The following is a 13,980-nucleotide window of genomic DNA, read 5'->3' as shown; positions in this document are numbered from 1 at the left end:
TCATTTGTACTTACTACTTACATTCACACAAACAAAATTGTAGCATTGCTCTAGGATGATCTGCTGAAGATCAGTGCCATCATGACGCAGAGCTCCAGAGGTGACTTTGATGTGCTGGGAGAAAAAAATTCAGCAAAAAAGAGTTTACAAACCACACGGAACAACCAAACGTGAACATCAACAACTTTGTTACAAATGAGCACAAAATTGCTATAGGCACATAAAGCCAAGAACCATAGATAAAAACAAAGTCACATGAAAGCTTTTAAGATTACCAAGAAAAAAAAACTTGAACTAGTCTGTGAATAATAAGTATTATTTTAGCAAGCAAGGATATAAGAAATTGTTTCAGATAAGAAAAACTGTAGAAAAGGCACAGGATATGTTCAGAAATAGACAAGTAGTCCAGCTTTTCTTACACAAAGAATATATTGCAGAGAGCACTGGAATGAAATAAAAATGTGGTTAGACAGATTTTTGGAGGATTCTGGAAACATTAAATATTACAGCTACAAAAAATGGATTCAACTAAACCTGGAATGACTGGAAGCAAGGAAAGCAACAATAAATTACAAAATAAGTGAGAGAGAAATAAGACTTGGACTCAGGCAATAATAAGAGACAAAGAGATTAGACCATAATCGCAGAGGTAGTCCGAGATTAGATTTAGCAGGAATCAGAACATATATTATGAATACTTTCCTAAGATTTGTATTCCATACAGTTCAACATTTTAATTAACTTCTATATTTTCTATAGTATCAACATGAGCAAAAACTTCATTACTAAAAAATGTATCTGTTATAATGATATATCTGCTGTAATAATTACATAGGAAGTCACATTTAATTGGTTAAGATTGGCATTATAGAGTGCTTTAAAATTTATAATTCTAAACTTCAATGCTTGTTCCTTATTAAAACATCAAAATCTGTGCCTCTAAGAGCATTACCTATTCAGTAGAATTCAGTTTAATTGTATGTAACTTTGACAAAATACTTGAGAAAGGGGAGTTAAGATTTTAAGATCTTCACTGTGCTATAGGAATTAATTGGCTCATAAATTTCAATAACTATTTCAGTTTAAAGTTCTTATTGAGTATAAAGTTCAGAGAGAACATTAATAAAAAACTTTTGACAGTCATTAGCCACATATGGATAGTAAAACAGACAAGAAATCAGCTTTCACTGTGCAACATTAAGTTTGTTCATGGAGTCACATCTTCTAAGTATTTCAGGGTGCTAATTTTTCAGGGGTTTCTCACATATCCAAACATTTTTAATAGGATTAATAGTTACTTTATTCCAAATTGGCTTTTCAAGGTAGTGTGCATAACAGGTCTTCCTGGATCAAATGTGTTTATGTTCCAGAAAGGAAAGACAGAGACATCTCTCTCCCTGGAGCAGATTTGCTTGGCTTTCCAGAGTAATAAAGACAATGTCTCTCTCTTCTAAGAGGACGATGGGCTGTCTTACCAACAACAGTCCCTGTATAAGGCCAGTGTTCCCCAGTGTCAAGATTCTTCTCCTTTAATATACCCCATTGCTTGACAACAGCTAATCCTAATTGCATCTCCCTGTGAGACACTGCTACTGAAAAAAATCCATGCTAGAGTTTATTCTCCTTACTGCTCCTATTGTAACAAATTGTCTTTTCTCTGACCCTGGAGTTTCATGTCTTTTCCCAAGATAAAGGATATTGGCACCCATGTTTGCATACAAGTATGGTATAATTCTTACACCCTACCAAGCTTCTCACTTGACAGATACAAGGTAGCCACATCATCAGATCTTAACTTACATGACTGAATTCTGAATTCAAAAAATTGACTTACTTTTAAGATTTTCTTTTACATGTACATAAATAAGGCAAACGATGAAAACATGAGAAATATTCTCATCTAGGTTTTTTGTTTTTGTTGTGTGAGGTTATTTTTTTAATTGAAGTATACTTAATATACAATCTTATATTGGTTTCAAGTATACAACACAGTGGTTTAACAGTTACCATATTATTAAATCTTCACCCCTACTAGTGCAGTTACTATGTCAACATAGGAAGATGTTACAGAGTCACTGGCTATATTTTCCATGCTGTCCTACTATCCCTGTGGTCAACTTACATTATGATTAAGAATTTTTATGCCCCTTTATTGCCCTCACTCTCCCCACCCATCCAACTACTCACCTAATCCCTCCCCCAGGGTAACCACCAGTCCCTTCTCAGTGTCTATGAGTCTACTGCTCTTTTGTTCATTTTGTTTTATTTTGTTTTTATGTTCCACAAATGATTTAGCTTTTTAAGTATTAAAATTGGTAAAACTCCTAAGGATGGGGCAAGGACTGCTTGAGGACAGAAATTTTGATGTTTTTACCATGAACAAATGCCTAATAAATAGATTTTTTTAAACTTACCAGTTGTTTTTTTTAAGAAAAAAGATCTTGTTTCAACAAAAATAGCATATGTTCTTAAAATCAATACTGTGGAAAACTTTTCTTAAAAGGTAAAAGAAAAAGATCATCCTAAAATACCTAGAAATAATTACCCTGATCATTGGATAAGTATTTTTCCAAGAATTCTCTATTGATATATTATAGTAAGCTGGTAGGAAAAAAGGATGAAGAAACAAAAATATTAAAACACTTTATTAAAATGGGGTCATGATATGCATGTCACTTTAAATTAAATAACCTAACATTAGCAAAAGAAAACCAAATATAGTAAAACTGAGGACACTGCTTAATTTCAGGTAAGTCTTCACTTTCAGAGACTTAGCCTAAATGTCAAGATATCATGTACAGGAATAAGACACTGGACTTTTAATGGCAACACATTTCAATTTAGTCATTAATTTTATGAGAGAGAAAGAAAAAACTAACTTCTATCCACAACCTACTTCTGGTCAATCATGTTAATTCTTTTACCCTAACAAGGTTTATTAGATTCATATCCCACTCTATAGTCATAATTCACATGATTTAGACATAATATATGTACACTCAAGGAAATTAAGCTTTTAAACAAAATCCCTCTATTTCTAAATTTTTTATTTTAATTCACTTGTTTATTTGATGTAATTCACCTACAAGTAGTTTTTCTTTTTTTCATTGTTTGTTTAACAAAAGTTTCAACATTTTTATGTTCCTTGAGATTTTTCTTTCATACTCAAGGAAGGATTAACTGGGAATAAAATTTTTGTAAACGTTTTCTTTTCCTCATATTTGTAGTTACTATTTCACTGTCTTCAAACATTGCAAACTATCCTGATGCTTCTTATACCCCATTTTTCATTTTATTGGATAGTTCCAATATCAAATAGTGTTACCAAAAGAAGTACTCATAAATGTTATATTTTCACTTTATTTTCTATGTTTCTCTATAACTAAATGACAGTTTGGCTAGCAGTAATATTCCTGGACTCCACTTCCATTCTCTCCAAGTTTACAGACACTGCTTCACTGTATTTGGATAGTAAATCGCACGGAAATCCTACAGAATATCCTACTTTCTGTAAATTTTTAATTTTGCATCTAGATGTGTTCCTGAAGAATTCTTTATGAGGAAGTTCGAAATCATAGTCAGAATCAGAACATGTTTAATTGTTAATCATTATTCCCCAATTTTTTTGAAAATACACCCTTCAGGTCTTCTAGAATCACTTTGTCATCTTAAGAATATTTTCTTTCAGCTTCCAGAAGAATTTCTTTTATTTACTCAACATATAAGCATTATTCACGTGTTGGATGCCTTGTTCATCATCCACATCTATTTTCTTTCTGCTATTTAATATTTACTTGGAATATACTGCGATTATCTCAAGTTAATTGCAAATCAAGATAATAGCTTTTGATGCATTCTATTTCTACTGTACTAATTAGTTCAATGATAGTGTTGTTTTAGCCTCCATTTTGTTTCCTTATTCAGCCACTCCATTAATCTTTGCAATGCTGTATTTTGAGTTTTTAATTTTGAGTTCAGTTTTTTACTGAGTTCATTTACAGAGTAAAAAGGTATAATATCTTAGGGGGAGTGATTTTTTCCAGGTTTTTAAAATATGATTTGTGTATGCTGTGATTATTTTTTAGCATGAATTGTATAGTTTGCTACTTATTTATTATTATTTCTTTTTTTTATAAGTTGGAGAGTTAAATAACAGGCACTAATAGTTTGTCCTGCCTCTGCTGAGATACCACAGAGAATCAAGAGAACTTTTCTTCCCTGGACTTCCTCTCATCACAGCCCCTCAATCAACTTCTCTCTAAGTTAAAATATAATAATTATCTGGATTTAATGAATCACTTTTTGTTATATATATTCAACATGTAAGAGACCCATGGGTGGGTTTAGAAGACTTGATTCATTATCCTGACTCTTCCCTTTGAAATCTATGCATGAAGTGGGTCTCTCACCTTTGTTACTTGTTAGTAATTTTGTTTGCTTGATTTACTATTTGTGTGTGCATGTTTTTAAGCATTAGAGGTAGGGATATTTTGTAAATCATCTTCAATCTGTTGTATTTACCTTGCTGTACCATTATTTTAAATATTTCAAACAACTGTTTCACTTGTTGTCTTAGTCCATTTGGGCTACTATAACAAAGTACCATAGACTGAGTGGCTTAAACATTCTTTCCTCACAGTTCCAGAGGCTGGAAGTCCATCATCAAAGCACCAGTATATTCAGTATCTGGTAAGAATGCACTGCCTAGTTCAAAGACAACAGTCTTTTTTCTGTGTCCTCACATGTTGGAAGAGGTGAGGAGATTCTCTGAGGTCTCTTTTATAAGTGAACTAATCTAATTCATGACAGCTCCATCCTCACGATCTAGTCACTACCCAAAGGTCTCACCTCCTAATACTATCACACTGGGGTTAGGATTTCAATATAAGAATTGGGGGAGAAAAAGGAAAGAAGAGTCCATGGCACTTCAGAATCGTACATTCTTAAAAAAAAAAAGATACTCACTAAACATAAGAGTATTTTAGTATTTACAGAGTTTCATTTCATTTTTTCAATCAAGAGCATGCACTTTTATATACATATATATTACATCTGAGTGTGTATAATTTCTATTAAATCTGAAATTGTGCATTTGTTATTGAAGTCCTTCATAATCAACTTATATTCTATTCATCCTAATCATCCAATTCCACTCAACACAAATATTCTTAAACTCTAAGCCCATTTTCCTCTATTGTCACAAACTCTGGGCTCATTCCTGCCTGTGATGGCTTCAACTCATATGTGTATTTCTTAAGCTTAATTGTTAAAAATCAATAAATATTAGCTCTTAGACTATAGGATATAGAAACAAGGAAAGCCCAGGACCCAGCCACAGTGTACTTGGCATTGTAATTGTTATTAAAATATATCTGCTTTACTATTTTTTGATAAATTAAAAGCTACAATCAAAACATAGATATTCATCAATACCCACATACAAGACAGAAATGCATACACAATGATTTTACAAAAGGTATTGAATATTAGCGTTTTTACTCCCTTTAAAAAAATCCACAAAACCAAACTACAGTCTTTTTCCTCTTGAAATTGAGACTCTTTTAATAATTGTTTCCAGTTAAGTGTAGTTCTTTTATTTGGTCACACTGCTTTCCTCCCAACAAAAAAAACAAACAACATTTTTCATGCTTGAGTAAAGAAACTTAGATTTTACCTAAATATAGCACAGGAGTCTTTGACACCTTTAATAAACAAAGACCGCATTAGACAATGCTATTAGGTTGTTTATGAAAAAGCTCAATGGCATCATCTGATGCTGTCATTTCTAATGTTTACACACTCAAACACAACACATGGAATAATCTGCTGGCTAGAAGGACTCCTTGTTCTGTAAATATTTTGGTTCAAAGAACATTTAAACAAAATTTAAAACCTTCCAATGTGTTCAGTAAAACTAAAGAAGTGTACAAAAAAATAAAATACTTTTCTTATATCATGACAAAAAAGAATTTAGAAAAGACTATCTTCTAAATGTAAACATGTGCATATAAAAAATACTTTTTAGAGCATGGATATTAGGAAGGGAGATGGCTTGTCAAAAAATGTTTTCCATTTCAAGAAGAGTTAAGGCTTAACTAAAGCTGAAAGGCTTAGTTCAAGTCCCATGAGTCAGAGGTTCAAAAATGTGTTTCTGAAAAGCCAAACCCTTTTTTACAGAAAATATCAGCTGGATCATCTCTGAATCCGAATCCATCAATTTCTCACCTCCTTCCCATTCAAACAATGGCACAAACGTGGATACAAACAAGGAAATAAGGGGAGATGCATTATCTTTCCACACTGAAGACAGCACTAACAATTAAAAATTTTGTTGTAGCCAGGTGCTGGGGTCTCAGAGAAGAGATGGTTCAAGTGTACAAAGTTTAGTTACACAAGTTCTGGTGATCTAATGTATAGCCTAGTGACTATAATTAACAATATTGTACTGTATACTTAAAATTTACTAAGAGAGTAGATCTTAAGTCTTCTCACCATAAAGAAGAAAATGGTAACTTGAAGTGATGGATATGTTAATTAGCTTAATGCTGTAATCATTTCAAAGTGTGTATGTTTATCAAAACATCATTGCACACCTCAAGTCATACAATTTTTATCTGTTAATTATACCTCAATAAAGCTGGAGAAAAAAGCCTATACTGAAAATCCAGATTTTTGAAGGGAATCTTTTGTAGCTATGATTGCTGCCAACTGCAGGCTGAGACTCGGCTGTCAGCTCCTTAGTCCCTGTCTTTATCAACCAAGTTGCGTCTGGCCTATTGGTGTTTGGACCTTCAATCAGAGAACACCTCTTCATCTTCATTTTTGGCAATCTTCACCTAAGATACTCCCTTAAGAAATATTCACTACTTTCAAATTTTGAGTTGCCAATATGTACTTTATGGTTATTTTTAGACTGTTGTGGAGGTTTTGTCCACATAACATTGAGGATTAACTATATTATTTTATATTTTTACTTTTCAGAATCAGCTTTAAAGCTCTTTTTTATAGTTAAGAGCATGGCCTCTGGAGCCAAGCTCCCTGTTCTGAATCTAGCTCTGTAACAAACTTGTGTGAATTCAGGTACATTAGTTAAGCCCTGTTGCTCAGTTTACTCATCAGTAAAGAAACACTTCAGAATTGATAAGATTAGTTAATGTATGAGAATTAAGGATTCACTTTTCCAGGACTTCTTCCTTATAGGTTGTAAAGATTCAAAGGTAAAAACAAAAAGGTTACCATTTTGTCATGTTATATAAGCTATGGACTCCCAAACATAAACACTGAGCTGGTAAATCCTAACAGTGGCCCTCTATTTCATAAGCTGCCACAAAAGACTCAAACTGCAGCCTGCTGGACACACCAAAGAGTCTTGATAGTCCCCCAATCCTAAATGCTGGGTGAGCAGAACAACTCTAGAACCAAGGCTCTGCCATGCTGCCTTGGTGTTTGATCCCAGCGCCTTACCACACCAGGAACAGGCCTGATGCTTCTTAAATTATTCAGCTAAAAAGCCACACTGCACAAAGACTGGAGTATAATATTCAGTCTTGAAGACCCATTTGCAATGCTATATAATGCTATGGACACTGCCTCTGTTCCTGACTCTATGGACTTCCCCCAATAATCACTACTCTAGAAAGTCTATAGTGCGTACTGTCATGTCACTCATTTTTTTTGCTTGAATGTATATAAAGCACTAATGGCCATCCTTGCACATAGCACTATATTAAATGTTTGCTATTATTATTCTATTCCCAATTTTCCTTCTACTTTTAAATGACACTTTAACACATCACCCTATCTCCATTACCTCTTTGCATTTATACCTTGCATATACTGAGGCTTTGCCATTTGTCAGAATCTGTACTAAATATTTCACTTACCTTACTGAAATCACAAGGCTTACCTGTGCATATATTATCATTAGCCTCATGTTATGGATAAGGAAGCTGATGTAAGTTTAATTAATCTGTCTGCGATCATACAGCTAGTAAGGGGTAGTATTCAGACTAACGTCCGTTGGACCCCCGAGTTCACATACTTAACCATTACAGTACACTGGGTGCGCATTTACTTCAGGTGACCATGACCTCATCATGGGAGTCATAAGACCTTTGCTCAGAGAAAAGTGATACTACAGGTCCTCAAGTTAATTCAGGAGAAATCCCTCATCTGGAGGAATTCATCTGAGTACTAAAAAAAACTAAATTGCTGCTAACTCCTATCATGTTTCCAGACACTGGACATGGAAGAAAGTATCTAAGAAAGGTCCTGCCATTTGGGTTCTCAGATTTGATCCTGGAAGACATTCAAGTGCTTCTGAACCACTGCATTCAACATATGCCAAGCACTTGGCGATGGCAGCACAAGTCATTATTGTGGTCCTACTCCTTCAACAAAACTCCTCTTTTATGCATCTCTCTTTTGCACTGTTAAAAATTCCCTTTGACAGCCAATTATTGTTCTGATGCAAAGCTACATGGACAGTGAATGGAAAATACAGAACCTAATCCCAACAAATCTGAGCACTATCACAAAGAATTCACGGTTCTCATTTTACAATACAGATTATACATCCAAAACTAGATAGTGTCAAAAAACAAAAAAAGGCTATCAGCCAAAGCACATCTGCTCAAACTTACCTTTCTATTGAGTTTTATTACAGAATGTTATACTCTATAGAGCTAATGGGGAATTTTGTAATAAATGAGAAATAACTGCCATTATTAGCTCATAAAAATCATGTTTGGAAGACATTTTATCTAATAATAAAACATTATCCATTTTGTTGTTTTGTGAATGACAAAGAATGGTATGTTAAAAAGGTCTGTGCAGTAATATGATCTCTTTATATTTCTTAACATTGAGAATTAGAAGGCTGCCATAAATAAAGATATCTTAATGAAAAACAAAGTCACAAAGAGTACAGTACCCTACCCCTTGGTAGATTAGAACTTCATTCATTCAAATATTTATTGAGGGCTCTGAGCCAAACACTAGATTGTACATCAAGACCATAGCAACAAACTGGACAGTGTCTGCCCTCATGGAGCTTATATCATACTGGGAAGATGAAATCAAGTTTATACCTGTGTTTCTTCAATTTCAATATGCCTAAGAATCCCCAGGAATCTTGTCAAAAATAGAGATTTTTATTCCATTGGAGGTGGGTTGACATCTAAAGATCTGCATTCCTACCAACTTTCCAGTAACTACAACAGGTCTATGGATCATACTTTAAAACAGCAAGAGATTAGATCATTTGAACCCACATTAATCTAAAAGCTCTCTCATTTTCAGTAGATATACTTAATGAAACATATGCCTCCATCTAGCAACCAGAAGGTGACTTTGACCTTGCTTGACTCTACCAAAGGTATTGCTTTGTATCATCTCTGTTTTTTCCCCCTCAAATCCTTTCCAATCCCATCATCACAAATGGAATGGGGAAATACTACCAGCACTAATAGGTACAGGACAGAGATGCTATTATTCTATAATATACACACATACATCAGCCTCCAAAATAAAGAATTATCTGTACAAAAATGTCACTAGCATAGCTATTGCAAAATACTGTGTTACATGGATAGTCCTAGTTTTTGGTAATTATTCCCAAATCAGTAAATGACACCAAAGTCAGAACTATTCTAGCAACTTTTAGTCTTTAGTATACTCATTCTTTTTAGAAGGAAAATACTAAAATTGCATTTTATCAGAAAAATTTTTATTTTTAAGTGACATAATGCCACCAATGTGACAAGTGCATTCAAAATGGCTAGATGAGGCATATATTACAAATGGATTCTCAGCTCAATAAATTCTGTCTACCACCTAGTTTTCAAACTATTTCTAATTTTAAATTAGAAAGGGATAAAACAAGAGGAAAACTCAGATCAGTTTTAAATATGTTTGAGTAGCTTAGTGAAGAGTTCTTTCACATGTAATCACAAGGAAGTATACACAAAATTAATGTTTAAGGAATGCTTAATACCAGTCCAAAACCTATACAGTCCAAAGACTGCCTTTATAACTGTTTGAACCATAATAGTAAGTGAACTATTTTTCATTAATGTGTTTTCTTCTCTATTAAATATAATTGCTATATTCACATATAAAATTTCCATTTCATGGAACTTTCCATTATGAGCTGTATATTATAACCTTTTGAATATATATTTTTGAGCCTACAGGTTCAAGATGTTTTCAAATATGAAGATAAATTACATTTTAAGCAAAAGTAACAAAATCATGATCATGTGACTTACTGCAGAAGTGTGTGATCATGTGAGTACCTCAGGATATTTTTTAAGCTGTACATTTCTGGATAATATAGAAAAGTAAATTCAAATCTTGATATAGAATCTTCTTAGATTCCAGAGATTAAACATTATAATGCGGCCTATTTCCTCACCCTACCACAGATCTCCTTCTGCAGAGCTCATTCCTCTATCACTGACCATCTCTCTCTCTCTTTTCCCTTCCTGAAAAAGGCTGCTAGCCACAAATTCATCACTGTGCTAATCTAGTTCATCTAATCTCTGCAACATTTGCTATTTGCTTTTCTCTTCTCTCCTTTTGTGAAAATAGTTTTCTTCTGGCTAGGTAATCAGAACTTCTTGGGTGTACTTTGCACTCTAAACCCTTCTCAACTGTTCATATGACTGATGGACACCCAGCGGCTACCTCTTTGTCTCCAGAAACATATTTGACTGATGTCCAGATGGAGAGGTATTCCAGAAGCTTGTTTGGTCACCATCCTATCACTGCTGAACACAACTATTTATCTGGCTCCCACCATATATATAAGAACTCGTCAAGGGATCAGTGATAAAAGATAGTGAAAGAGATGGACATTAGAATAAAAAATTATCAGCAGGATATGCAGAATGACACTACAGTTGGTGAGTAGTGTAGCAGTCCAAGAATCAGAAAAATAGAGACTTCATGGAAAGAGTAATATTAAATTGAGCCTTAAATAAAACATAAAACTGCCAAGTAGGGATGGCAAGCAATCAAGCAGAATGCTGAGGGAAAGAGAAAGAAAACTACATAATTTCAAGGTATGAGTATGACAGTGTGTCAGACCATAAGAGAGAGAAAGTTGTAAGGAAGAGGTTCAGTATAGATTATGGAAGATCTGGAACAACTGGTCAAGCTGTATAGACTTTTGGCCCATCTGCAGCAAACAGTCATTGAAGGTATATATATATTGTCAATGCAAGGGAGAAAAAGGGAAACAGAGAAGATTTCCAACCTAAACAAAAAAGTACTTACAAGTTTTGGAAACAAGTTTTCAAATAACAAGACACCATGGATAATTTTTCTGACCATAATCTCAAAAGGGAATATTTGGTTCAGTTTCCCTAGCACAACAACAATCCTGGAACCATTGTTTAGCTGAAGCCAGCAGAACAATGGAATATCTACTCTACGGAGTTGCAAAATAGTTATACTAAATGCAAACAGTGAAATGAAATGCATCTCCAAATTCAATTATTAGGGTAAGCATATTAATTAAAAAGTATAAAATGATATTTTTTAAACACTATATAATCTATTTCTGGAACAAAATTTTAAAAATATAGTGAAATCATAGTGAGTAAGCTCTAAAATTATGTTCTCAATTTAAATAGGATAACAAAAGATTGGAAACTATAATCTGCAGAACAAGGAGTAATTTTTCAACTTTTTAAAATAATTTTCCTTCTGAAATATTTACCATGTGTATAAAATCAATTAATTTCCTATATTAGAAGACCAGATTTTTAAAAATATATGCCCAAAGCTAGAGGTTGGCTACTATTTTGGTTTGTGTATTAGGAACTCAGTATAACAGTGTCTAGAACTTATGAGCAGTGACCTTACTCCTAAAAGGACAAGGATGCAGAAAGAATACATCTGGTTCCCTTAGGAGGAGTAATATTTCAATATGACCCTGTGGCTCAAAAGTATACACAGATAAAAAGTGAGGATATTTCAGTATAGGAAGAAAAAGGAGAAAAATGACTTGTAGGGATGGTTATTGGACTCTCTCATTAATAATCATATTCTAAAACTATGACAACCAATTATAATTATAAACCATTAATTTTATTAAATACAGCATGAACATAATTAATACCATCCCAAGCAACTAGGTGGTCCAGTAATTTTGGACTTCCTTTCTACCTCTGGAAAACTGATCAGGAAATCTGGCTAACATCACAAATAAACTAAATGGATTTAATTGGCTGGTCTTTAGCTAGTTTCTGTAGTCTTGTACATACACCAAAACCACATATTCCAACTGAATTAATTGTGTTGGCATTGTTCATAGTCAAAGGCTCAGTAGTAGTGTTTCCAGTGTTATTTCACTGATATTATACCATACACTGTTCAGCTTCAAAAAATGAAAAAATCCTGCATCCATAAAAAATATTGGGTTTTTTTTGCATAATGCATAAATAACCCTATTTTGAATGGGTCTTATAATGTTGCAATGACTTGATTTGTTCTTTTCCTCTTATTTCTGCTTTTCTTCTTACTTCATTTGTTATTTTTGATGTTTTGTTTGACTAATATGTCATGCAGTGAATTTAGTTAGATCTATAAGAAAAGACACCAGTCCACACACTGGGCACAACCTGAGGGCATTAGGAAAACTAAACTAGGTACCATAGACAGCCTCAGCAAAACCAAAGCATGCCTTACATCCAGAAAAACAAGTGAGTTTCAATTATATCCTGCTTGTCATTTGTGGTTACACAAAACAATAATTAAATTATGTACTCCAGGAAACAGGAAGGCGTGAATATGAAAAAAATACAAAAAGCCCCTATAGTGGCCATTTGTTCAGAATATATAGTAATCAGCATTCTGTAGATACTCCATTTCTTTTGTTACAGTAAAGAAAATTGACTTAAAAACATGTGTTTTTAGGAGGGGCGTGATGTATAAAAACATTAAACACTATATGTCTTCTACAGTATTTTACTTTTAAGAAGCAGCAGCTGACACTATCTTTTGACAAATGTAAACTGGATGTTATTTCCAGCTAGTCTTCTATCACTTCATTTTGCTCCTAGGACAAAATAAAAGTTATAGTAATTGTGCTGGTGGTATTTGTAATAAGCTTGTAGCCTACAAGGCTGCATCTATGCCTGGCCCCATCTCTGTCCTCACCTCTTACCATACCACCTCCATTCCAACCACGGAATCTCGTTTCAGCCCCTCTGAACAAAGCTCTTTGTGTGTCTTTCACACACTGTTCTTTCTGGATTTCTCTTCATATACCTAACTCCTGATTATCCTTTTAGGCTGAACTACATGTCACTTCTGCCAAGTGATTCTAGCTCAGGCCCTCCACTCCCTCTCTAAATCGTTTTCCAAGGCTTTGTCACATAAGCACAGTTTACTTTTACCTTACAATAGTTATCACCACTTGTAAATAAACATCTTTTCATATTCATTTACTGTTTTATCCCCAACTGGACAGTATGTTCCATGCTTGCTTAGTTCCAGTACCTGTATCCAGTGACTAAATCTGGATAGGCATTTATTATTTGGTAATAAATTAGTGAATTAAGGAACTAATGAAAGACTGATCACATCTTCTTACTTATAAATTCCTTACTGCTCTCAGTACAGTAGAGAGCATGCACTGTTTTTCAACATGTGTTGAAAGAAAGTGCGAGTAGCCTCCTCTCCAACCTGACACATCTCTAGAAAACTCTATATCCAAACTAGGTAGATTCTGTGAAATACTTCAAATGCCTTAAGAAATCAAAGAAGAAATATAACAAGCCTGATAATAAAACGTTAGCATTTAAGTAAGAATGAAATGTACACATGTGTGCAAGGTGGAAGGGGTGTTCTTTATATTCCTTTTTTCCAACCTCCATTTATTTACAGTGTGTCATTACATTAGAGTTGAGGTATTCAGCTCAACCCTGAGGTATGTCTCAATATCTAGCACAGATAATTAAAATAAGTATATCA

General features: G+C 33.8%; 1 protein-coding gene across 6 annotated transcripts in view; it reads right to left on the bottom strand.

Annotated features, from left to right (window-relative positions):
• CRPPA (CDP-L-ribitol pyrophosphorylase A) overlaps positions 1 to 13,980 on the bottom strand; it is a 326,915-nt gene that overhangs the window by 141,168 nt on the left and 171,767 nt on the right. For 5 of the 6 annotated variants that reach the window (XM_073238749.1, XM_037003634.2, XM_073238748.1 and 2 more), the window contains one exon: positions 22 to 114. The exons of the other annotated variant lie outside the window; for it this stretch is intronic. In XM_073238749.1, coding sequence (XP_073094850.1) covers positions 22 to 114 — 93 coding nt within the window. The remainder of the gene's footprint in view (positions 1 to 21; positions 115 to 13,980) is intronic. 6 annotated transcript variants of the gene reach the window in all.

This window comes from Manis javanica, chromosome 6 (assembly GCF_040802235.1).
Source record: "Manis javanica isolate MJ-LG chromosome 6, MJ_LKY, whole genome shotgun sequence".
NCBI lineage: Eukaryota > Metazoa > Chordata > Mammalia > Pholidota > Manidae > Manis > Manis javanica.
Note: the sequence above shows the minus strand (reverse complement) of the source record. Positions and strands in the feature narration are given on the sequence as shown.